This window comes from Nelumbo nucifera, chromosome 6 (assembly GCF_055504915.1).
Source record: "Nelumbo nucifera cultivar China Antique chromosome 6, China Antique-T2T, whole genome shotgun sequence".
NCBI classification, from domain to species: Eukaryota; Viridiplantae; Streptophyta; class Magnoliopsida; order Proteales; family Nelumbonaceae; genus Nelumbo; species Nelumbo nucifera.
The window spans coordinates 43,937,268-43,964,715 of NC_142654.1; the positions used below are offsets into that span (position 1 = coordinate 43,937,268).

Consider the following 27,448-nt stretch of genomic DNA (forward strand, 5'->3'; position numbering starts at 1 on the left):
TTGAGTGAATGGACAAGAATAAATAAAATACAGCAGAGTATAGAAGTAGTATATAAAGAGAGATAACCCCCATCTTCTCTACAAATGAAGCTGGAAGAAGCCCAGACCACTACCAACTAAGGGCCTTATTCTTTGAAAGGTAATACCCTACCCCCTTGTCTCTCCTTTGCTTCCGCCACCACCTTCCCCTACTAGTCGCTGTCAACCATCGCCATTGGAAGCCCCCTTTCTCTTTTGCCTTCGTTGATGGCACCACTTTTGTTGTTGTTGTAGATTTGGATGCATCAATTTTGTTGTGTTGCTTCAAAGCTCAGGATCCTCTTCATCATACTCTTTTGTGAAACTAGATGAAAAATAGCCAGGGAAGCATACGACATACAATACACAAACAAGGTGGGTCAAAGGGGGCTCATTGTGTTGTCCAAAGAGCAACTCCAGAATGAATACAAGTTTGGGATCAGTGACCTCCCAAATACTTGTGCTATGTGACTTGGCATGTTATGCTAGTTGATTGTCCATGAGGTTACTATCCATTGACACCAAGACAAATGTTGGTTATTTTCATGGCAAGGATTCTAGTGAGGAGCAGGAGTGGTAGTGATCCCATCTCGTTCTTCCATCTTTGAGAATGAGAGGATTGGATCAGATATTTTTTTGAAAATTTGAAGAACAAGCAAGGGTAAATCTTTTCATAAATTTCGTCTATCATTAATGGCCCGGTACTCTAACATTGGTACTATTAGTCATTTTAGCAAACAAAAGGTATGCTTTAGTATTTGTCAAATAGATGGGAGGTTTAAGTATTTAACCTTTTAAGTTTAATTAAATTTGGCAAGGCATATGAATCTTGAGAAATGACATTTATCTTCTAAAGCTAGATATAAGTGCATATTAGGAAATGGAGAGTTGCATTTCCATTTCCCATATCTATGTTCGTGTCCATATCTGTATCTAGGCATCATAACCCTCTACTTGTTTTTGTTGAAGATTTAGTCAGTTTTTGTGTTGTTTTAGGAGTAGTTGTTTTATGTTATTTGTTAGATAGGAAGTAGGGACCACAACAGTTATGTTGGGTCCATTTTTTATTATTTCTTTAAGTCTTTTATGTGTTTTTTAGTGTTTGTCGCCCTATAAGGGCATAGTAGTCATTGTACTCTTCTTCTAGTCTCCTTTTCTTTCTCAAGTTCTTCTCTTCTCTTCTCTTCTTCTTCTCTCTTTCTTCTCTCCTTCAAGAAAATACTTTTTCTTTCATAGTTTTTTAATTCAGCAGATTTCTACTTGGTATCAGAGCTTTGGCTAGGGTTCTTGGAGTTTTCTCATGCAGCCTTAGATCGGCTGACTGCATGAGGTGATAAAGGGCTGATCGATCTATTGCAAATTGCCCAGTTCTTGGATTTTTTGGTGGGATCTAGTCATCAGGAAGGTGATCTACTTTTCGGCATCAAAATTAGGAAGAATTGGAGTATGGGGAAGAGTCCTAGAAAAGCTGGACTCTTGATTTTTGGTCTGATCTTGGGCGCTCACGTATCGTTGGATTTCTCTTGTTTTTCTGTAGGGGGTAGTTAGGTTTCTGGAGTTTTCTGGGCCTCCTGGAGTGGCCGATTCACTTTTCTCTCTGGTGGGAGACAGTGGGAGGAGAGAGATTTCTCTCTAGATAGGGTTTTCTTCTTCCGGAAGGGTTTGTTTCTGTGTGTGTGAGATCGAATTGCTCTTGGAAGCTCTCCAACCTATTTTTTCTTACTGTTGAACTGTTTGAAGTAAGATGGAGAGTTGGAGTATCAAGCTGAAATCCACCGGTACCATGGGATTGGGTGTTGGAGGTAGTAGTGATATTTTTGGGTCTGGAATCATTACTATAGTGAAGTTTGGTGGTACAAATTATTTAGAATGGGCACAATCAGCCAAGATGGCTATTGGTGCCCGTGGAAAATTAGGGTACATTAGTGGAGAGGAGAAGAAACCTGATACAGATTCTTCTCGATGGGTGTAGGAGAATGTAGCCAGAGCCTATCAGTTAAGGAATCAGGTTATTAGTATAAAATAGGGAGATAAACCCCTTGCCATGTATTTTTCCATGCTGAAAACCCTTTGGCAGGAGAAAGATCACTTAGAAATTGTGGTGTGGGAAAGTGTAAATGATGCAACAACCTATTAGAAATTGGTAGAGAAAAATAGGGTTTTTGAGTTCTTGGCAAGACTAAACCCTGAATTCGACATTGCTAGGCAGCATATCCTTTCTAGCCTATGCCTTTGTTTCTATAGAGAAGAGGAGGAATGTCATGCTGAGACAGCCTGGGATTGACCAGTCTGCTATGGTTAGTACAACCAACCCTAAGCCAAATGGAGACAGTGGGAGTAGTGAGACTAGGAGGGAGGATAAGGACTTGGTGTGTGATTATTGTAAGAAGCCTAAGCATACCAGAGATACTTGCTGGAACCTCCATCCACATCTCATACCTGCTCGGATCAAGAACAAGAAGGTAAATGCAAATGTGGCCATTACAGGTGACTCTTTGGTCCCCTTTCCCAAACTGATTGGGAGTCCATTGCAGTAGCAGTAGTTGGAAAAAAATTGGAAAGGTTTGGACAGCTTATGAGTAAGAAAGATGCAACTAGTTCTAGCCCTTCAGATGGACAACAGAGTGCAGGAGCCAACTACACCACTTCTTTTGCTCGTCCAAGTAGTTCATATGCAATTGCAAATTTTGCATCCACTTTAGGTAAGGAGGGACCTCCCTAGATTATAGATTCATGAGCATCTGAGCACATGACTAATATACCTACCCTTTTCAGTTCTTATCAGTTGTGCTTTGGTAGAGACAAAGTCTCTACAGTAGATGGTTCACATATTCCCATTGCTGGGAAGGGGACAGTTAGAGTGACCAATGACATTACTTTATCTTCTGTCTTACATGTCCCTAGATTCCATACCAACCTTCTTTCTGTTAGTTCCTTAACAAAAAAATTGAATTGTTCAGTGACCTTCCTTCCTAGTAATTGCGTTTTGCAGGATCTAGAGTCAAAAAAGATGATTATGAGTGGTCATGAGGTGAATGGATTCTTCTACCTTCTGGATGGGATTCCGAGACATTAGAGCCACCATGTTAGGAGCAGCAGTAGTAGTGGATCAGAGTCAGCGAGTCAGATTATGCTCTGGCATAATCGGTTGGGTCATCTTTCTTTTAGTTCATTAAAATTCTTTATTTCCAAAGTTGTTTGAGTCTGTCCAGTTATCTATCTTAGAGTGTGAGAGTTGTCAGTTGGGAAAACATTATAGACATTCTTTTAAACCAAGTAATAAAAGAAGTGCTTTTGCTTTTGATGTCGTTCATAGTAATAAAAGAACCACTCTCTATCAGTCCTTCTAAGGCTCTAGATTCAGCAGATACAATTCCAAGTATTCCCCTTGAGCCTGAGCCTGTTATTTTTTTTGATGATAATGTTCCTGTACCTAATACTATTGTTGCAATTGATCCCATTGACCTTGATCTTCCCATTGCACTTTGAAAAGGGAAGAGAAAGTGTATAGCCCATTACATTTCATACCATCTCTCCTACAGTGCATTATCACCCTTCTACCGAGTTTTCCTTTCTTCCTTGGATTTTGTGTCTATACCCAGGAATGTTACTGGGGCTCTCTCCAAACCTGAGTAGAAAACAACCATGCAAGAAGAGATGGAAGCCTTGGTTAAAAATCAAACTTGGGAAATAGTTGATCTTCCTCCAAACAAGGAGATAGTCGGATGTAGATGGGTGCTCAATATGAAGTACAGGGCCGATGGCAGGATAAAGAGGTCTAAGGCAAGGTTGGTTGCAAAAGGGTATACTTAGACCTATGGCATTGATTATCTGGAAACCTTTGCACTGGTTGCTAAGATGAGTTCAATCCGTATCCTCTTGTCTCTAGCAGCCACCTATTCATGGCCCCTATTTCCGCTTGATGTTAAAAATGCATTCCTCAATGGTGATTTGCAGGAGGAGGTATATTTGGACCCCTTACCCCAACTGGATCTTTTTCTTGTGCTTCATTCTTTAAAGTTTTAAGCCAGTCCACTGACCCTGTTACCCCCCCCCCCCCCCTTTTTCTGGTTAAGGAGGTTTGGTGCAGACCAATTCCTCCTAGGGTTGATAGTTTTTGTTGGGAAGCCTATCTAGAAAGAATTAATACTGGTGATTTGCTCCAAAAAAAGAGACCCAATACTTGCTTGTCTCCTCATTGGTGTGTTCTCTGCAAAGCGGAGGGGGAAACTGGTTTCCACTTACTGGCATCTTGCCAATATGCAAAGTCTGTTTGGGAGTGGGCCTTTTCTCTCTTTGGGTGTAGCTGGAATCCCCCATCAAACATGTTGAGTCTATTCTCCCCTTCTTTTTTCAGGTGGGTAGTGAAAAGAGGAAAGATTATGTGGAAGGGACTGAGGGCTGCAGTTGGTTGGTCACTATGAGAAGAAAGAAACTTCAGGATCTTCTCAGAAGTCGAGAGGGGGGTTGATGAACTGAGGGCCACAATTCATATTAGGGCCGTACAATGGCTGAAATCCTTAGCTCTATTTACAGATTACATAGTGGATGATATGCTGAGGAAGTGGGGAGAAATTGCAAACTGTTTGCAGAGCAAATCAGTAATGAGTGTGCTTTGGACCCCTCCACCTGCTGGATTCTTAAAACTGAATTTTGATGGCAGTAGTAGAGGGAACCCTGGACAATCAGGGATTGGAGGTGTTTTCAGGGATGAGAATGGGGTCATTTCTACATTATACTCGGGTCCAATTGGAGTGGGGGACTCCCTTAGAACTAAGATTTATGCAGTTATGGAAGGGATACAGAAAGCTAAGGAGATGAATATCAGAAAAATCATAATTGAAGGGGATTCAGAGGTGGTAATTGAAGGGATGAGAGATCCATCGTATGGACGCCCAAAGATTGCGGAATAAGGGGGCGAATTTCAAAAATTTTTCTCTCCTTTCAACTGGGAATCGCATTCCCTATTTAGAAAATCATATTTTCAAGGATCATTCTTGAACCATAAACTGAACCAGATCTGAACCAAAAGGAGTAGGAGAGGATTATACCTGATACGGAGAAATAGTATCCCCCAACGAAGGTGTTCACGCCCAAGGAAGGATCCAAAGACTGCTCCCACTGAAGATGGCGCAGTGCAGGATGGAGCAGAATCAGCAGTGTTCTTCTCCAAGAACTCTGTCCTTCACAAGAAATAGTAGGATGGCACGTGAGCACAGCTTCCTATCAATTCTTCCACAAAGAACTGATGTCAAGATCGAATCTTGACTTCTCCCACAACTGGAGATCGAACTGGCAAACAGGGCGGCAAGAACAAGGAGGCGGCAAGAAAGAATTCTGCAGGGTTGCTTAATTCTTTCTTCTGTGTTTTTTCAGCACTAAAGAGGTTCTGGAATATCTGTGTGTAAAGGCTGCCGTCCCCTCCTTTTGTTAACCTAAAAGATCAGCTCCTAATCCAATTAGGAGCTGCTTATCCAAATCATATTTGGATCAACCCTCTCTTTAGGTGATAAGGATAAACCCTTATCTTATCTGTAGATTAGATTAGCTTTCTCCTAATCTTATTAGGAGGTTTCTAGATCTGAATCACATTCAGATTTGGACTCTCTGAGTGGATAGGGTCAAGACCCTATCCTATCTGCTAATCCATCTCAGAATTCGCCCCATAATTAACTAATTAAATAGCCCAGTTCGAAATGGGCTTTAGGCCCATTAAGCTTATGTGCTCACTTAACCTTCCTAACTGCTGCCCAGTTGGGCTTCCTTGTATGGCGTGGGACCCAAGCATTGATCTACACATCAGCCACATGGGTTCGGCCCAGCCTTTGTTACAAGGCCTGGCCGAATACACTGTTATGGACAGTGCACCCCCTGAAACCCATCAAATGGGCTCTATGGGCCCAACACTTACCCTAAGTGGTCCCTGGGCCAAGCCACCTTGTAGCACCCAGGGACTGTGGGCAGATGCAAGATTAGCCCATCAGGTATTATCCTCAATGGTCTTACACTTAACCTCTCAGTCCATAATGATCATACACTGCCGACAAGAGAAGACCTCTCCCTCGGCTGCAAGGAACAGTGTTGCACTCTTTACTTATATGGATCCCGGGAATTAAAACCTTCTTGCAAATATTTTAGAAACCATAATATATATACTTTTATATCTCATATAAAATATATTTTGCAAAACAAATCTCAGCGATTGATATCGGTTGTCGGTAGTCTTGGTTTCCATCAATGAGAGTACATCCCCGATCATTACCTTTGTCCGACAAAGGGGCTGATCTTGTCACTATGATCACCCACTCAGATGAATTCTCAGACTGTCCCAACATACCCATGTTTTGACCCCCGCTAAGGATCTCACTGATTGGTACATCAAAGACAGCCCAATCCGACACCTAGTGCAGTATCATAATCGAGTCTAGGGGTCGGGTGTAATTTTCCAGTTTTGCCCATCAATCTCCAAGGTCCAGGGCAATACTGGAAATCTGGTCCTGTTCATAGATTCAATTAATCCTACACTGTATGTGCCTAGGGTCTCACCCTGGCAGCTGAGACAGGCTACCCCAACCGACTTGGTGGCACTACAGTGTCAGCCTTATCAGGATAGGTCTCCCCAGATCGTCCCACTGGCTGTGAACATTCTAAATTAACACGAGTCTCATTAAGTGTCCGGTTTAAGGGTATTGCACAGAAACATACCAAGGGAACATGAATCAAATTTGCACTTTTGTTCATTTACAATAAACTCATAAAGTACATCATTCTGATTGAAGCTAAGGGCATACAAAACTGTCTAACATTAATAGGGTGGCTGAATAAAGATAACAGTAGCCTATGGAATTACAGTAATGAGAGGAAAAGGTTTAAGTGGCTGGTGAGGGATATGGATGTGAAGATGAGGTGGGTTCAAAGATTGGCTAATTCCTTGGCTGATGGATTAGCTAAACAAGGGGTAGAAAGGGACTCAATGTTTTGGGCCAATTTGTAAACTATTGTTTCCATTTCCTCTTCTTTTCTTAAGTTCTCTAGCTGTATGTGGAAGACAAGAGTGCTTGTCTTCTTCTTTGTAATCATCTTTATCCTTAATTAATGAAATTGCTAATGAATGCGTTATTGATAAAAAAAATCTGAAGCTAGAATCTTATACAAATGTAGATTGGGCAGGTTGTTTAGATGGCAGGAGATCTACATCAGGAGTATGTACCTTTGTAGGTGGAAACTTGATCTCATGGAAGAGTAAAAAACAAGCAGCTGTGGCTAGGCCAAGTGCAGAGGATGAATATAGATCCATGGCTCATGGTGTCTCAGAACTACTTTGGGTTAGATCCCAATTGAGCGAGATTGGGGTAAAAGTAGAGGAACCTATGATGTTACACTGTGACAATCAAACTGCAATCAATATTGCCCACAATCCAATTCAGCATGACAGGACAAAACACATTGAAGTTGATAGGCATTTCATAAGAGAAAGGGTAACAACTGGAGAAGTTTGCTTGCCTTATGTCTCTTCAGAGTTGCAGTTGGATGATGTCCTCACTAAAGGGGTTGCAAAGAACAAGCTTGAACATGATTTACGCAAGTTGGGAATGTGTGACATTTACTCCCAACTTGAGGGGGAGTGTTGAAGATTTAGTCAGTTTTTGTGTTGTTTTAGGATTAGTTGTTTTATGTTAATTGTTAAATAGGAAGTGGGGACCACAACAGTTGTGTTGGGTCCATTATTTATTAATTCTTTAAGCCATTTATGTGTTTTCTAGTGTTTGCCGCCCTATAAGGGCATAGTAGTCATTGTATTATATTTCTAATATAAATATTAAGTGAAGGGGGCAGCAAGATTATGCTCTCTTTTTCTTTCTCAAGTTCTTCTCATCTCTTCTTCTTCTCTCCTTCAAGAAAATACTTTTCTTTCATAGTTTTTTAATTCAGTAGATTTCTACTTGTTCCAATCATGTTACTCTTATAGATGATACCATTGCTCCTATGGGACCATCTTCTGATACTCCTACGCTAGCCTCCATCACTGTACAAGGAAGGAGATTATGTCCATCACCCATGAAAAGTGAACAACTTTGACAGTTTGTTCCTTCCTCAAGTAACACGACTACTCTTGCTCAAACAGGTATTGCATGCCTCGCCTCACAAAAGCCTCAGACATACACTTGGGTAGTTAATTTTGGGGCTCCAGATCATATGACTGAATTTCTAGGATGGTTCTCTATCTCATTCATCTACTTCCTAGTTTGTTACCCTTGTTTATAGTAAGCACTACATCATAAATTTCTGGTATTGGTAATGTGACCCTTGGCTCACCCTTATTTTATTTTAAACATTCCCAAATTTCCATTAAATTTGTTGTCCTTAGTAAATTAACCAAGTCTTTTCATTGCTTAATATCTCCTAGGTGAAATTCATGCAAGAACATCACCCGTCAAAATGCTTGTTTTCTCACTCTCAAATTCAACTCTTATATTACGATCATGATAGGAAGTCCAGGAGCACTATGTTTCCTCGTTTTGAGTGATTAAAAATCAATACCAGGGTACAAAGAACCATCTGATACCTCAAAGTGGCATGAACAAATCTTAAGTGGATGTTAAAAAAATAAAGGCAAGTCTCTGAAAGGGGCAGGCTCATGTTAGGTCTTGTTAAGTATCACATATATTTTTTGTATATTTTATCAACTTTCCTTTTGATTGTTATGCCCAATGAGATTGTTCAGATGTTTTGGTTTACAGGTATAAAAATTTGAAACCGGACTCAATATTCATGTTCTGGAGTTTGGTATCCACTTGTACCCAGTGTTGGTAAACAAGAAAAAAAAATGATTTAACCTATAAAATAAGGTGGCAAGCCTACAATGGCTAAGCTATAATATGAAAGAATACATCTTAAATAATAAAACAATAGTGTCTTGTTTATAATGCCATATATTATTCCAGGTGCTTTTTTTTTTTAATGTTTTGTTTTGTTTCTAATCATAACTCCTGTATTCTTCTTTTCCACAGGAAACTTGCCCTCTGGTAAAGAATATACTACTTCTGGATTCTGAAGGGAAACGTGTAGCTGTCAAGTACTATTCAAATGACTGGCCAACAAACAATGCCAAGTTGGCCTTTGAGAAATCTGTCTTTACTAAAATTCAAAAGACAAATGCCCGTACAGAAGGTGACTTATTTCTCCATTAGCTTGTTTGTCGTCGGTCAAAAATCAGATGTGTCAACAGTGTTTTCAGTTTACCTGACTTTCTCAGCAATTAAATCAGTCAACTGAGATAATTTTTTATTTTTTGAAAGAAGATAATGGAATTTCATTATGATAGAAACTGGTACATGAGAAGATGTACAACAGCATCAAGGCTCGCACAAGGGAACACGAGAATTACATGGATAGAACTGTCACTATACAGAGACTCCCTAAGAATACCAGGTTTAGCTAGAGCATCTGCCCATGAATTTAACTCTCTCAGGATCCAAGTAAGATAAACTGTCATTGTAGCCAAGTTATCTCTTGCCCTGGCCAAGTAGTGAGTCAACCTCCAGGGAGCCCCCTCCGTTTCACCTAACCAAGTGATTATGTTTTCTGAGTCACCTTCAATGGGTAAAGTGGAAATGCCCAAACCTCTTGCTATCTGTAATCCAGTTAAGGCTGATAAAACTTCAGCATCAGCTTTAGATGAATCAGCTATCTTAATCAGACCACTGAAAGCCTAACAAATGGTGTCATTCCTCCTCCAATATCAGCTGCACCTGGGTATCCTAGAGCATTTCCATCAAAATTTAGTCTTATCACTCTTCCAGTCTAGAGATAGGGCCCCTAGAAGGAAGCAAAGTCATTGAAGAAGAGTGTAAAATTCTCCTAGTTCCCACAAAGAATTTCAAAAAACTGGTCAGAAGTACATGGCCCTCGTACTCGGCACATAATTTGTACAAAAATTAACATCTGTGTGCTTAAATTGATGGAGCAGGACAGTCCATCAGAGCCCTGTGAAATGTTCTTGTACATTGTTGAGCTGTACTGCTTATCCCTTGAGATCCTATCCCTGATCTAACAGAAAAGCCAAATATGCCTTTTTCTTATGCTTTGGCTCATCTCCTGTTGGTTGTGTTGCAATGATGCTTTATGACTAATTATTTATTCCACCTCAGGATGGCATCAATCTTAGCTCTTTGTCAAATGGTCTCTCATCTTCTGAAACTGTTTCAAAAGTCTTGCATTTTTAACAATATTTCAATATTGATAGTAGCACACAAGTTCCCATAGAATAGTAAGAATTTCAACAGTAACAAATACTTCTTCCAAGTTCTTAGAATTATATGGTAGAGTTTTGGCATCTAGTCTATTATGTTTAGTTGGCTTGCAAAGAGCTAATATATTCTGATCCATAGTTCAAGTTTTTGTTTCTTCTTAACTAATGAATATGCTTCTATTTCACCATCACAGCTGAGATTGCAATGATTGATAGCTACATTGTTGTCTACAAATCTACTCAAGATCTATACTTTTGTGTAACTGGTGGTGATGATGAGAGCGAGATCATTTTAGCAACAGTTCTTGATGGGTTCTTTGATGCAGTCACTATTCTCCTCAGGTCCTGGTTGTCATAGTTGTGCACTTTTGTGTTTTCTTCTTTGCCTTTGGTTTGTTACCATCTCTAATTTGGTTTCTTACCATGCATATTCTTGATCTACCAGAGAAAATGTCAATAAGATTGCAGCACTTGAAAACTTGGATCTCATCTTCTGTTGCCTTGATGAGATGGTTGATGGAGGGTATGGACAAATGTGCCTCTCACATAATTAATGCGTAGTTAACCCTTCACTGATATTTGTGTTGTGATTTATCTTGCATTATTATTTAGATATGTTATTGTTCTTTTTCTTATTTCACATAGGCCGGTTTTCTTTTCCAAAAACAAATGTTATATTCCCCAAAAGAGGTATACACTATACAGTACCAACCCTTGAAGAGGTGATGCATGGGAGATTAAAAAGAATCTTCAATTTTTGTGGATCATTACCTCTAATTAGTACAAACATAAGAAAAGGTTCCTCAAGGCATTGTAGAATCAAGAGCATCTGCCTGTAGGCTTTAGTGGGTAGTATCTTCACAATCCCCATAAAGGCCTTTGTTTGACTTTCTGAAAGGCCTGAAATCAAAACCATGTGTCCTTGGTGCAAAGTATTGGCTCCAATCCACCAAATGAGTGAAACGACACTTGTTTTTTCTTTATCAGTTCTATTGTACAAGACATTCCTTTTAGCCCATAGGAAGCAGGGAAGAACAAAAGAAATTATTCTGGAATATACAAAACGATACCTCAAGTGAAGTCCCTGCTTATGGTATGGAACATTTCCCTTATGTATGGCTGATCTTCCAGCCTGCAGGTCATGTTGAAGGGTTCAAATTAGGCACCTTTCCAGGCATCACCTTAACAACTAGATTCAACAAGAAGAGCTTTGTCTGCTTAGTGTAGTTAGCAATCATCGATGGCATGTCAATGGAGAAGTGAGTGGACGATTGAGAAGAAGAGCTTCATCTTAGAAGAAGGTAATAGTCGAAATCAATTGATTTTAAAGCTCAGGAAGAAGGGAGAGCCACTATCTTTTTATTAGGAGAAGCAGTTCAGTGGCTGAAAGGCTTCACTGGTGGAGCTCTACTTGCTATTAAGATGGATGGGTGGAAAAGCTATTTGAATCTGCCAAATAGAAAGTATCAAGTGACCCGAAGATACAACCGAAAAGGGTGCTTTCTGGAGATTATGGGATTCTTTGGAAGAAATAGACAACAACGCATTTGTATCCCAGAAGGAAAAAGAGGCTGGGGTGGGAGATTGGTGTCTCAGAAGCTTCAAAATTTTTTGGTTCTCAAGGCAGATGATTTGGCCATCTATAGATTGCTGGCCTTCAATGGAGGAGAACCTTCTGAGCTCTTTTCCGAGAGTCCTTGGTGTGAAGGAGATCCTGAGTGCAATGACCTCGAGTAAGTCCGTCAACACTTCTCGATGGCTAATAAGTGAGAGGAAGTACAGAAACAAATATTGGTTGTTAGTCTAGGAAAGCTTAACGATGGTAGAGGTTCGGAAAGAGGACAGATTTTAAAGGCTGAGAAAATGGTTCCTGATTGGCAGCTGATTGTGGAGGCTATTATGAAGAAGCTACTTGTACCCTCTTGAGTTTATCCTTTTGATGACAAAGATCTATTCTGGATACAGGGTTGATAATGGTTAATTTCAGGTCTGCAGAGACTGATTTAGGGGTGGTGGAATTAGAAAATTGGACATTCTCATAAGGTGGAGGTTGTGGCTAGAGCTTTTGAGATAATTATTTTCGGATTACCTTTCACATTATGGAAGAAAAATTCCTTTCAAAGAATCTCTCAAGCTCTTGGGGGTTCTCTTCTAGAGGTCGACACAACCATTTTGTGAGCAGTGAGGATGAAGATCATTGGAATTACATCGGTGGACGTTCCTCGTAGTCGTATGATTGACATTCTTGCCAATGGTCTTGGCACCAAAGTTTGGTTGGTGACAGAATATGAGTCGCCGTTATGGAGGAATGGGATGGAGATTGAAGACAATGATGACCTGGCATTTATGAGCACACATGGCGATAGAGGTAAGAAAGGGGATAAAGATCTGTATGGCATGCTTTTGGAAGGAGAAAAGTTGAATTTGGGGCCCAACACGAGGTAGGCCTAAAAAATGAATGTGATACTAATTTTTCTAGTGGTAAATTTAATTCCATGAGTTAGATTTCCAACGCCAAAGTTACCAGGGATGGGGCTCGGTTAGGGGTGGCAACGAGCTGAGCTTTTCACGAGCTGCTCGAGCTCGGCTCAACTTGAGCCCAATTCATTGGCTCGATTATAAAACGAGCTGAGCTCGAGCATACTAGAGCTTCGCTCATGAGGCTCGCAAGCTGGCTCGAATATATATATATATATATATATAATAAAATTATAGAAAATAATATATATAATAAAAATATTATAATTATTAATTATTATAATTCTTAATTTTTTAAATATCAAATAAAAAATATTTTTATTATATAATTTTTTATTTTTATAAAATATTTTTTCTCAAAATTGAGCTCGAGCTTATGAATTTTTGACTCGAGCCAAGCTCGAGCTCAAGGTTCTGGCTCGAACCGAGCTCGAGCTCGAGCTCGAGCCTTGTAGAACAATCTCGAGCTGAGCTCGAGCCTGGTACTATTCGGCTCGGCTCGAATCCACCCCTAGGCCCGAATATGCCGATCTGAGCCGGATGGGGGACTACCCCAATCAAATCTTATGCTTGGGAATATTGGAGAAATATTTAATATGGCTCCACTGGATACTGTGCCAATCCAGATGTGCATGCGGGCCCCAGATAATGGGTGTGAGAAAATTGGTCCAAGTGAGTCATTACAAAGGCATCTGGCTAAGTTTATAGATAGTAGTTCTTGTCTATCATCGTCTAATGTTACCTAGTTGGTTCGATCAAGGTCTTACTGTCCTAAAAGACTTTTAAGAAGAGGTTAGGTATTTAAGTACTAATCGTAGTGGCAGAAGGGAGATTTGTAGGTTTGGAAGAGGTAAAGCGGACAAAAGATTGAATTTAGGCCCCAATAGAGCAATTTTTAAAAGAGATAGGACGTTTGGAGGGTGTAGGTGCCATAGACTCCATGTTCAGCATGGCTTGGTCAAACCTCTGAAGGTCTAAAGAGAACGATAGGGAAGAGAGGAGAGGAGGAAGAAAGAGAGATCTTCTGAGAAACCATAGGGTTGGGGTTATATGGTTGCCCCCGTGGGGAAGAGTTGTTCCCTTTTTTATAGGGAGGACAACAAGGCTGTAAGGAGAACGATTTAAAAGGAGACCTTTCTTATTAGGAAAGGGGATCTTTATCTTTATGTTGACTATTAAGGGAGCACCATTGGGATTTCACCACGTGTCCAGCAAGATCCTTCAAAGACAAAGTTTCCTTTCTCTTGAAGATTCTCATGTGGCACGTGTAGGGTATCTTATGGGTTTCCTTATAACCACGCGTTAAGGACAAGATCTGAATCTGACTGGTGTGCTTGGGTGTTTGCTCAATCAACTTCGAGATGCCTCATCATAGCTCGTTGTGACCAGAAGGAATGTCAATCTTCCGTAGGCGGGTGTTGTCGGCCTTAGGGGTGTCAATGGACCGGTTTTGGGTTGGACCCGTCCAAATCAAAATCCATTTGGATGGATTGGATGGACCAATAAGACATATTGAATTTGGACAGACTGGATGGACCAATATGACATTGGATTGAACCTGGTCCGTCCATAATGAATTTATATTAGATTGAACCAATATCCAGTCCATTGATAGAAGATAAGAACATAAGTGTCAATGGTCTAGGTTTGAGTTGAAATCAATCTAAGTTAACAAGAATTAGAACAGATTGGACAACATCTGGATCAGTCCAAAATGGTCCAAAATGTTCATTGGACTGGATTGGACCAGGTCCATTTGTAATGGACTCTCATTGGACTGGACCGGATTGGACCAAATCCAGTCCAATTGACACCCCTAGTCGGCCTCGGGGTTTACCATTCATTATAGCATGGGCTGTCGTTTCGTGTCCATCGCAAGGTGCTAGTAGTGTATAGGGTTTATCTTAGACTGGCGATGCCATTTTATGTCCATCGCAAATCTCAGGCAACATTTATTGTTCATCATAGGTTCCAAGAGGTGTTTTATGCTCATCGCAGGTCTTGGATGGCTCTGTGTGCTCATCGCAAGTGTATGAGCTTTCCATTGCTTTGATAGAGTGTTTTTGTACCATTATAGGGGTATCTGGGCCGGGATTCCTCCATAAGGTTTTTCCTTTGACGTCCTCATCGTAATCCCAGTGATGGTAAAATACATGTAAACATGTACTTACAATTGCCCCCCCCCCCCTACTTATTGACAAGTGTATTCTTACCAATAAGCATCCTTCATAGTTTTGTCTTCTATTTGATCTTACAAGCATGATAGGTAAGGCAATGTCTGGCAATTTGCATCTTGTAATTTGCGTCCTGTTGGGGGTGACGAAATTATTCAGTGTTTATTCATCGAAATTAGGTGTCACTTGGCTGGCGGCAAAAATTGAAACAAATCTTTGTTCATTTCATTATTTGCTATGAGAGTGTAACCATTTTGTTGTGTTGTGTCCTTAGGCTTCTAGGTTGGCTTTGTTGCATGTCATAAAATGCGGAACATGAAGATTTGTACATGGTGGTTCTGAAGGGAGGGAATGTTGTCATTAGTGCCTTTGTTCGATGGTGGTTATGATTTGATGTGTCTTCTCTCATATTAGCCCCTCCGTTTCTTGATAGAAGTCATTGTATCAAGAAACACTTAAAGTAAATAGCCAGTTATTTTAATGTTTAGCCCCCCTGTATCTTGATAGAATGTCTTCTATCGAGAAACACCTAAATGCGGTTTGTTGGGTGTGGTATCTTTGCTGTCCCCTTATGTTAGTGGGAGGGAGTTGAGTCACCATGTGTGCTTAGCGGGCAGCCCCCCTACATTTTGATAGAAGGCATTATATCAAGAAACAAGTAGTAGAGCATCTAGGCAATGGTTTAAATTTTCAATTCTCTATGGCTAGATGGAAAGAATTCTGTCAAGAAGTATGTCAAATTGAATTCATAGCCCCCCTTTTTTCTTGACAGAAGGCATTCTGCCCAAAAAAAAAAAAAACATTCGAGAGAGAGATGGTCGAGTCCATTTTGGAGCCCCCACATTTAAATTCTTCTAGGGTTGGGCTGATCATGTTTTGTTGAGAGGTATATATAGAATCTCAAGCACATGGATACATGCCAAAAGTTGTTGGAACACCCAAATGCTTGCACAGCGTTGTCAATAAGTATATGTTATGAGATTTGATGTGGTTGATGTGCCCTGGCAACCCTAGCATATTCATAATCTTGGTGTGAGATGGGCTACTATTGAGTTCTTCTGCAACTGTTTCGATTATAGTAAGCTTTGCGGTCTACTATATTTGTGTCTGTTTGCGATATAGACAAAGATAAAGTAAATTACTAGTGCTTGGGATTGGTTACCTAGAGTTTCATAAGCAATGTGCAATGCCTGGGGTTGTTAGGGCTTTGTGAGGCACTCACTTGGGGTTGCTAGGGCTCTTTGAAATATTCACCTGGGGCTGCCAGGGATCTTGTAAGGTTCAAAGTATCGATACGATATGAGTTTCGGCGGTATCGTATCGACACTTAGAAATGGTCGAAACTCTATGTTTTTTTAGTTTTTTTTTTCAAAGTATGGTTTTTTGGAAAGATTATAACCTGTTTTTTATTATTAAAAAAATTGGGGGTCTGAAATACCTAGAAGCAGGCGTTTCAGACCGTATCGTTTTCAAAAGATACGATCGGGCGTATCGTATCGATACTTTGAACCATGCTTGTAACTTATTCGGTTGGGGTTGTCAAGTTTCGTGATATGAGCACTTGGGGTTGCCAGGGTTTTGAACGTGAGCGCCTAGGATTGCCAGGGCCTCCAGGGGTTGCTAGGGACTTGTGATTGAGCACTTGGGGTTGCCGAGGGATTGTGATGAGCTCTTGGGGTTGCCAAGGAACTACGATGTGCACCTGGGGTTGCCAAGGAATTGAGATGTGTGCCTGGGGTTGCTAGGACCTTCCTAGGGTTTCCAAGGAATTGAGGTGTGCGCTTGGGGTTGCCAGGCCATTCCTAGGGCTATCAGGGAATTATTATGCACGCCTGGGGTTGCCAGGGCCTTCTTGGGCTCTCTAGGGAAACTGTGATGTGCACCTAGGGTTGCCAGGGAATTATGATCAGAAAGAGCAAAAAAAAGCACAAAAGAAATGGTCTTCCACGGAGGGGCCACTTGATGTGCGTTTGGGTTTGCCAGGGCCTTCTTGGGGTTGCCAGGGTCTTCCTAGGGATGCTAGGGAACAAAGATGTGCGCCTGGGGTTGCTAGGGAATTATGATGTGTGCTTGTAGGTGCCATAGACTTCATGTTCAGCATGGCTTGGTCAAGCTTCCGGAGGTTCAAAGAGAACGATAGGGAAGAAGGAGAGATCTTTTGAGAAACCCTCGGGTTAGGGCTATATGGTTGTCCTCGTGGGGAAGAGTTGTTCCCCTTTTTATTGGGAGGACCCCAAGGCTGTAAGGAGAATGATTTAAAAAGGAGAACTTTCTTATTAGGAAAGGGTATCTTTATCTTTATGTCGTTTATTAAGGGAGCACCATTGGGATTTCGTCACGCGTCCAGCGAGATCCTTTAAAGACAAAGTTTCCTTTCTCATAAGGATTTTTGCATGGCACGTGTAGGCTACGTCCCCTTATGGGTTTCCTTGTAACCATGCGTTAAGGACAAGATCTGAGTTTGACTGGTGTGCTCAGGTGTTTGCTCGGTCGCCTTCGAGATGCCTCATCATAGCTCGTTGTGACCAGAAGGAATGGCGATCTCCTGTAGGCGGGTATCACTGGCCTTAGGGTCTACCATTCGTTATAGCATGGGTTGTCATTTCGTGTCCATCGCAAGGTGCTAGTAGTGTATTGGGTTTGTCTTAGACTAACGATGTCACTTTATGTCCATCGCAAGTCTCAGGCAACGCTCATTGTTCATCACAGGTTCCAAGAGGTGTTTTATGTTCATCGCAGGGCTTGGATGGCTCTGTGTGCTCATCATCGCAAGTGTATGATCTTTCCATTGTTTCGATAGTGTTTTTGTACCATTACAGGGGTATTCGGGCCCGGATTCCTCCATAAGGTTTTTCCTTTGACGTCCTCATCGTAATCCCAGTGATGGTAAACTCCATGTACTTACAAAGGGTGTGCATCTTTGGAGTCTAAAAAGAGAATGGGGAAGAGGTGGGTTTGGGTGATCGCCAAATATGATAAAAGTGGGAAGAAGAGGTTGGTTAGAGGAATAGGTGATTTTCTTGCTGATGAATAGGCTTTTGTGGTGGAGAGCGAACTTGGGAGGTGCTTACTTGCTAGCAAAAGTTCTACGGAGGGTTGCACTATGTATGAACCTGGGGCTGTAGAGGTGGATCCTCATGAATTAAAATTCGATTCAGCAATTACAGCTGCGTCAAGCCTTGAGGGGGACACTCCTAAGGGGTCTCAGGGGTTGGAGGAAGGAAAAAAGAAAGATGGGAGCAATCAATCTATCTTTTTTTTTTTTTTTTTTTTTTTTTGATAAATAACATCAATTTCATTAAAATAATGAATAGATATAAGAAGATCCCCTTAGAGGCGCGAGGATCAGCCTCTCCAAACAACAAATACGCAAACTACAACAGAGAAAACATGAATGTTGAAATTAAAACAATAGTTACAATTGTGCCCAGAACAATGTTTCCCTATTTATCCCTTGTTTTGCCAAGACATCAGCAAAAGCATTAGCTGATCTCCCAACCCATTGTATTGTTATAGACATATTTCTTGTCAGCCATTTGGATTTCTTTAACTCATTTTTGTAGCCCCAAGTGACATCCTCCGGGTTATTTAACCAGTCCACCATTGTCTTAGAGTCTCCTTCAATTAGAAACTGCTCCATGCCCACTTCTTTTGCAAGAAGTATTCCTTGTATTGCAGCTAACAGTTCTGCCCGGATAGAGTTCCCAACTCCTAAAGGGTCAGAGTAGATTAAGACAACCTCTCCAGCCTCGTTCCTTAGTACACCTCCCATCCCAGAGGGACCCAGGTTACCCTGGCTACTCCCATCAAAATTCAGCTTCAAAGAACCAAGAGGAGGGGGGACCCAGCTAGTCACTGCCCTTCCCGATGATCTTTGACGATAATCCCAAAAAGGAAAACACGTCTGGAGAAGAGGGGATTTTGGTTGCTGGCGATGGTGGGGGTAATAAGAGTAGAAATCACTGTTTGGAAATCTAGATGAATTCCTTTTGAAGAGAAAGAAGAAGAAGATGAAGAGTTTCAGTAGTAGAGAAGAAAAGAGAAGAAAGAAAGAGCAGGATGTCAACCAGAATTGAAAATTAGTTTTGGCCGCCAACCCCTCATTATATTTTATACTTAACTTAAAAGAATAAGAGATTACAAGAATGCCCTTAGTAGGGCGGCTACTAAAGTAGTTGAACAGTCACAACTTAAAAACATAAGCTAATGGGCCTAAAGCCCAACAACTTCCTAACTTAACTTAAAAATATAAGAGCTAAATAACTTGGCCCAATAACTAGAATTCGGCCCAACTCAACACTCCCCCTCAAGTTGGGAGTAAATGTCACACATTCCCAACTTGCATAGATCATGCTCCAACTTGTTCCTTGCAACACCTTTTGTGAGAACATCAGCAAGCTGCAGATCAGAAGCAATATATGGGAGACAAACTTCCCCAACTTTCTCAGATGAAATGTCTATCCACTTCAATGTGTTTTGTCCGGTCATGATGAACTGGGTTATGGGCAATGTTGATTGCTGCCTGGTTATCACAATACAACATCATAGGTTTTTCTGCTTGTATACCAATCTCTCCTAACAGGGAACGGATCCAGAGAAGTTCTGAAACTCCATGTGCCATGGCCCTATATTCAGTTTTAGCACTTGATCTTGCCACCACTGTCTGTTTCTTACTCTTCCACGTGACAAGGTTACCACCAACACGGGTACATACTCCTGAAGTAGATCTCTTGTCATCAAGGCTTCCTACCCAATCTGCATCTGTATAAGCCTCAATTGTCCATGATCAGCAATCAATATGCCTCTGCGCGGGTGTCCCTTCAAATAAGCAAGAATCCTGTCAACAACTTCCCAATGCTGGACTCGTGGAGCATGCATATATCGACTTACCACACTTATTGCATAGGAAATGTCTGGTCTTGTCATACACAAGTATAGCCTTGTTTTCAACTCCGTTACCCTCTATACTTCTCAAAAAGGGGATAGAATACTATAATATGCAAGAATATCAAATAAATCACTTTTGGTACCAACGATACCCTTCTACTGCCCTAGATGGTCCTTCCACAAAAGATTCCTTTTCTGCGAGATGGGAGAAGAGAGAGAAGAGGCAGCCGCTCTCTCCAGAAACCTCCAAATCAGGCAGGACTTGAACCACCCCCTACAAAAAAACTCCAAGGAACCCTAAAAAATAAGGGTGCCACTTCCTAGGTCAAAACTGAAGAGTCCAACAAAAACAGGACTCTCCCCCTTTCTTTAGTTTTCCCTGATTTTGATGGAAAACCCTAGACCAGCTACATGGCAAAACAAATCCACCAAAAAATCCAAAAACTGGGCTTACTTGAGATCTTTAATCAGCCTCTTAAATCATCATGTAGTCGGCCGATCTAGGGTTACATGAGAAAACAGCTCAAGGAACCTTCGGCCTGCTCTGATACCAAGTAGAAATCACTGTTTGGAAATCTAGATGAATTCCTTGTGAAGAGAAAGAAGAAGATGAATAGTTTCAGCAGTAGAGAAGACAAGAGAAGAAAGAAAGAGTAGGATGTCAACCAGAATTGAAAATTAGTTTTGGCCGCCAACCCCTCATTATATTTTATACTTAACTTAAAAGAATAAGAGATTACAAGAATGCCCTTAGTAGGGCGGCACTAAAGTAGCTGAACAGTCACAACTTAAAATCATAAGCTAATGGGCCTAAAGCCCAACAACTTCCTAACTTAACAACTTAAAAATATAAGAGCTAAATAACTGGGCCTAATAAGTAGAAATCGGCCCAACTCAACAATAAGGATCAAAGTAATATTGATGACCACTTATGTTTTGTGGTGCTGGTTGGAAAGTTGGGTATAGACTTCGGTCAGAGGAATAAGTTTGAGAAGAAAGAGAAGCAGGCGTTTAATGAGGTGAATACTAGAAAAAATCGCATCTCAAGAAATCATAATGTTGTGCACGTAACAAAATTTTTTTCTAGGCTAAAGCTCGGATTGATCGGGAAAGGTCCTATAAAGTACTACAAATGGGTTTATAGGAGAATGGGTGCAAAAGGCAATGTGATAACTGGAAGTGATCAAAGGGGGATGTTGAAGGTGGAGGTACATAGTGGTCGCTAAGACCATTAAAGTACAAAAGGTGTCAAACCAACACTACATGGACGCCTGCGATGAATCGATAACTCATTGCACGTTTGCGATGAGTTCATACATCGCAAATATGCGATGAACTCATACCTGTGACAGGTCGCGATGAACTTCGGCTAGCACGAATATACAATAAGGCTTAGACATGCGCGAACCTACGATGATCTATAAGACGTGTGCGGATTTGCGATGAACCCCAAACACGTACGGATTTGCGATGAACCCCGAGCACGCGCGAAGTTGTGATGAACCCGAGATTGTTACGGAACCGTGGAATCACAGAAGATCAGGAATAAACGCCGGTTACACGTGTGCCTTTAAATTACGCATGTAAGTTTTATGAAAGTACGCCCGCCAAACTATGATGTCACCCGCGCCACGTCAGTTTGATAGGGTCGCATACAGAGAGAACCCGGAAGGGATATGATCCTCTAATAATGATAGTCAAACAAAAGGAAATATCTCTTTTCCTAACAGAAAAGATTCTATTTCCTAACAGGAAAGAACTTCCTGGATAACCTTAACTTTCTCTCTATAAAAGGGGGAGAGCAATTCTTCCCCAGGGGGTAGACCTGTTCATGGGCCGGGTAGCCTGATGGCCCGACCCGCACCCTGGTCGGGCTTGGTCATGTAATTAGGCCCGTGGGCCTGACCTCAGGTCTAACACAGTAAGCCCGACTGTGTTTCGGGCCGGGCTCGGGATTTGTCAAAAAAGCCCGGCCTGAGCCCGACCCGGCCTGATTCAGCATTATATATTTTCTAAAATACATGTGTATTTTATATATTATATAAAATATATAAATACTATAATATTTATTGAAATATATATATTTATAATTTAATATATACATTTTTTATTCTTTTCTTTATAATTTCTCTCTCTCTATTCAGTCGCTTCAGCATTAGTAACATCATGGGCTAAATTTCGGGCTCGGGCCCAAGTTGTAGGCCCGATGGTTGGGCTGGGCTTGGGCTCGGGCCTTAGAAAAATCTGTTAGTACAGAGTGAAAGCCCGGCCCGACCCATGAACAGGTCTACCAGGGGGACAAGAGAACAATAACTTTGGACCTAGGGTTTTCTCACAAGGGGACTTTCCCTTCTCTCCACTCCCCTACTCTCTTCCCTATCGTCTTCTCTGGACTTAGAGGGACTAGACCGTTCCCAAGTTGCCTGACCACCCCAACCTATAGAAGGTGCTGACTCTGGTGAGAACTTGTTGATACAAAAAGCAATAGAAAGGATGATTCAGGTGGCGTGCCTATCTAGAAATTAGTGGAAAAAAGCTTGGGATTATATTTTTGGGGTGGCAAGGAATTTGCTAAAAGGGTCTTTTGATTGGAATGAAGCAAGGTTTGGGATGGGGACAATTCAGGGCAAGAAGATGCTCTAGTGGATGAAGATTGAGGTTGTGAGTTGAGGCTTTGTCAGTTGAGTTGTTTGTTTGGTAGTGGTCTTAGTTCTAGGGGATTTCTTTTCTTGTTTGGGGTGTTTAGTTGTTCTCTGGTAAAGATTGGTTTTTGTTTGTTTGTGTGCTTTGGGTTGGATTTGGGATGGCTGTTGTCTCTGAAAGGGTCTTTTGATGTGCCTCTTTCTCGGGTGATACCTTATCACCTTTGCTTTGTATTCTTTATATTTTTAATAAATTCTTTTTTTTTCTTATTCTTAAAAGAACAAAAAAGATAAAAGGAGGCTTTCTTGTTTTGTACTGTCATACCTGCCAACTCTGATAGGTTCATTATATGGTGTGCCACAAGAACATCATTTTTTTGTTAAGATGAGCAAGTACTTGGCATACGGAATTGCTTCTCATGTCCAACAGTTAAAGCAATTTTATTGGGAGGCTGCATTACAGATGATCAACATAGGAGAGATCCTTCAAAGGAGACTGGAATTTGGTCTATCTCCACATGTGTGTTTTCTTTGCCTAAGTAGTAGGGACTGGGGAGAGTATTAGGCACTTTCTCTCATCCTGTTAGTGTGCTTCTCAGGTACAGAACCATTCTTTATCTTTTCAGAGTCTTTTGGGCGCTTCCATCAAATATCCTTAGCCTGTTTTCTGATCAGTAATTTGCTATTAGTTGTTAGTAGTTAGTATAAAAATCAATAAGACTATGTTACATAGTCAATTTCATGGAGCTTATGGGAAGAGGAATACAAAACTTTTGAAAACAAGGAACAAAGTGTCCAGAGGCCGATAGAACTTACCATTGGTAACAATCTCTCTTTAGCTGCTGAGCAGTTAGGAATTCAAAAGAATCTCTATGGATGTAACTACAAAGGGGCTGGAAGATAGTGGTTGGGTATTCATTAAGAAGATAAGTGATTGTTGAATGGAAGGCACCTGAGAATGGAAGAGAAACTAAATTGTAGGTGCAGTGGTAAGGTGATGGAGTTTGGTCAAGTCTTTGAAGGTCTGGAGAGGACGGCAGGGAAGAGAGAATATGAGGCCAGATATTGGTTGTAGTGGACAGTGGGAGAAGAGTGTAGGAGTGAGAGAGAGAGAGAGAGAGAGAGAGAGAGAGAGAGAGGGAGGGAGACCTCTGAGATGCCCTAGGTCAGGGTTACATTGGTATTATCTGACGTGGGGGAGAGTTATTCCCCTTTTTATAGAGAGGACCCCAAGGCTAAGGAGAAGGATCTAAAAGGAGACCTTTCCTATTAGGAAAGGGGATCTTTATGTAATCTATTAAGGGGACACCATTGGGATTTCGCCACGTGTCTAGTGAGATCCTTCAAAGACAAAGTTTCATTTCTCTCAAGGATTCTCACATGGCACGTGTAGGCTACGTCCCCTTATGGGTTTCCCAATGGTCACGTGTTAAAGGACTATATCTGACTGGCAATGTTATCGCAAGTCTCAGGCTACGTTCATTGTTCATCGTGGGTCCCAAGAGATGTTTTATGCTCATCGCAAGTCTTGGATGGCCTTTCGTGTTTAATGCAGATCCCCAATAGCTTTTAAGCTCATTGCAATTTCTGCGATGGATATTAAGCTCATCGCAAGTTTGCGATGGTTGTTAAGCTCAGGCGACGCCCATTGTTCTCCGTGGGTCCCAAGAGATGTTTTATGCTCATCGCAAGTCTTGGATGGCCTTTCATGTTTATTGCAGATCCCGGGTAGCTTTTAAGCTCATCGCAATTTCTGCTATGGATATTAAGCTCATCACAAGTTTGTGATGGTTGTTAATCTCATTTCGGGTATAGGTGGAACAGTCAGAGATGACAATGGACACATTGTTTGAAGTTTCTTGGGACCAGCTTGATTTGGAAACTCCTTGAAGTCATGAGCAGTGACTGCAGTTCAAGGGCTAAATTTTTCTATAGGAATACAAATTGAGGGAGATTGCCAAGTTGTAATAAATTGGCTAAAATCAGGGGAAGTATCTTGGTTTTACCTTTTTTGGTTAGAAATTTAAGTGAAGCCAAATTGATAAAAAAAAAAAATTTAAGTGACGCCAAGAATTTCTTGAATTGCTCATTCAGATTGACCAGAGAAGCAAACAGTTTGGCAGATGCTCTAGTTAGGGCAGGGGTTTAATGAACAGTTGTGTTGAGGTGAACAGAGCCAGGCAAATCCATGTAACAGAAAACAGTAGTTAACATGTGTGTGTGTGTGTGTGTATTTGCTAGGTAATGCTTCAATTTATTCATTTGTGTAAAATATATACAAAGGGGTTGTGCCAAGCACTGCAAATTGTACCAGTATCTTACCCTTTCACATTACATTTATAAGTGTGACAACCCCGTAATGATCATCATCATCCAAGCCTAATCCCAACTATATGGGCTTGCTTCCTTGGAATCTTTTTTGCCAATCTGTTCTGTTTAATGTCATATTATTGTCACTTAAATCCTTTCTCACCACTTCTATCCATGTCCTTTTTGGTCTACCCCTTATGGGTGCTGTTAATGGTCTTCTATGCACGTGAGCAAACCATCTTAGTCTACTTTCTTTCATTTTATCATCCATTGGAGCTACTCCTAGGTTACTTCGAATGACTTCATTTCTGATCCTATCCTTTCTAGTTTTTCCACCTGAAAAGATAGGATCAGAAATGAAGTGTGGCAACCCCATCCCTTGATTTATGTTTCCCCAAAAAAAGCTGTTTCTTTTCACTCCTTGTCTGGCCATTTGCATTTGCCACATTGTTTGATGATCTCTTCACCCTCTCAGCTGATGCCCTTAACTCCTTTCATTCACTCTGCTCAATCCCTTCAAAGTCTCTAAGGATTAGAGCTCATGAGACGATCATTCCCTGATTGGAATTGGAACCAATCATGGACTGCTCTTCACATCTCTTCCTTTTAAAAATTCTATTACATCTTTCTTTCCATTGACAGCAACAAATTGCAAAAGGAGTTCAACTCTATAAGATTCACCCTCTGCTACTAAAAGATCTCGCTGGCCATAAGTCCACTGAACCCACAAGGTCACCAGGGATGACCCAATTACAGTAGAACAGTTTCACAAAGTGCTACCACACCCTGGTAGAAAATCTAGATTGAACAAGTTGATGCTGCACCATCTCCAGAGACTAATCGCATAACACATTCATCTGTCATAACTTTTTCCCTTTCAAACAGCAAATCTATGAGTTCTGTGTTATTTTAAAGAAATACCTGCATCATTGTGGGATTAATGAATCTAGTCATACATGGTTCATGGTCATGTCAGTACTCATGTGACTAAACCAATATTTTCTAGCTGCTTATTGTGGAATATATTATAATCTAATAGTATGGCAACAGCCTGCATTTTGATGTTGCTAGTGAAAGACACTGCTTTAATGATGCCTACCAGATTTCCGTGCTAAACAAAGTGAAACCTTCCTCATTGCTCACCAGTAGCCCTCAACTTCTTCTTGGTTTAAGGATTTTGACAAGTTGGGCTCTGCTCAACCTCCCTTTTGCACTCTGTTATCTTTTTCTGCATCTCCTTAGCTTCCACAAAGAGAATTTACCATCAAAGCAGGCGCTAACATTTGTATGGGGTAAGGCTAATAGGATATGGAGAAGGGAAATAAAAACTTCACCCAGACACCCATTCTACCAGAAGCTAGATCCACCTAAGCCAGACTGCAAATTGAAACTTGGATGACCTAGGTCTTCAAGATGAAGCCTTGCCTATTCCTGATATTCTTCTATTACTTTAAGATACTTTTCCACAATCTTGAACAGGATTTAAAGTCCTTTTAAATTTATATCTAGAGGGGAGATAAAAGTCCAAGGAGCCATTTGATTATGGATGAAGTGACTGAACTGAATGACTTGTTACTTTGTCCTTTTAAGGTATAGAAGTCATAATGGAATATTATTATTTATGGTACAGGAATCATCAAAACATGCCATTCAGCAATTAATTTCTTTCTTGGGGCCTATCCATTTGCCTTTTCTCGGTCTTGCAAACATGGCTGAATTGGTTGGATTGAATTGCCTATCCATTTGCCTTTTCTCGGTCTTGCAAACAAATCAAGTATAAACGTTTAGTGAATAAATGTCCACGGTTCCAAACACATACTACAAGTAGTTGATTTGGAGTGATGGTTGTGTTCTTGCAGGATCATTCTTGAAACCGAAGGAAGTACAATTGCAAGCAAAGTTTCATCCAATGGTCTGGAATCTGCAACATCATTATCTGAACAGGTAAAGCAATTCTTTTTAACCAATGAATGGAGAATAGAAAAGATAAAAACTACAATAAACAGAATAAAAGATCAAAAGATTCTCCCATCTTTCCTGAATCTCCTTCAAATTCTCTAACCAACTTTTTTTTCTCGCAGACAATAACCCAAGCACTAGCTACTGCACGGGAACATTTAACAAGATCCCTTCTTGGATGATGGCACATAAGCAGAGAAAGTTTCATCATTTCCTTTTCTTCATTCTTGGTGGGACGGAGGTGGTGATAGAGTAATACTTTTCCAAGTGGCCTTTTCCCTCTCTTTTACCTTTTCTTTGGTAGAAAATCAGCCAGACTTGTGGGCTGAACCTGAGACCTTTCAAACGAGTTGGCGAATTTTTTTTTTCTTAATGGCGCTTCTGTTCCTGTATGAATGTTTACAGTCAAAATTTTTGATTACATTTTACAGTCAACCAACAAACCATGAATTGTTTTTTTTTAGTGGTAGAAACAAACCATGAGTTGTTTTTTTAGTGGTAAAAACAAACCATGAGTGATGAGTGATGACTGATGAATTCAAGTGGCGCTATACTAGGCCGTGACGTGGAGTATTGTATTATAATAATAATAATAATAATAATAATAATAATAATAATAATAATAACAATAACAATAACAATATTATTATTATTTATTAAACATTATTTTTTTATATTTTATTAATTATTAATATTTAATAATTATTTTTTATTAAGCATGACTAATT

At 40.7% G+C, this 27,448-nt stretch overlaps 1 protein-coding gene across 2 annotated transcripts in view; it reads left to right on the forward strand.

Moving 5' to 3' along the window:
* LOC104611504 (coatomer subunit zeta-1-like) overlaps positions 1-27,229 on the forward strand; it is a 38,641-nt gene extending 11,412 nt beyond the window's left edge. Inside the window, exons 3-7 of one of the 2 annotated variants that reach the window (XM_010278581.3) lie at positions 9,030-9,189; positions 10,465-10,612; positions 10,716-10,793; positions 26,621-26,705; positions 26,843-27,229. In XM_010278581.3, the coding sequence (XP_010276883.1) occupies positions 9,030-9,189; positions 10,465-10,612; positions 10,716-10,793; positions 26,621-26,705; positions 26,843-26,902 (531 nt within the window). In that variant the 3' untranslated portion in view covers positions 26,903-27,229. The remainder of the gene's footprint in view (positions 1-9,029; positions 9,190-10,464; positions 10,613-10,715; positions 10,794-26,620; positions 26,706-26,842) is intronic. The other variant, XM_088889928.1, reaches the window with a different exon arrangement.
* The last annotated feature ends 219 nt before the right edge of the window (positions 27,230-27,448 follow it).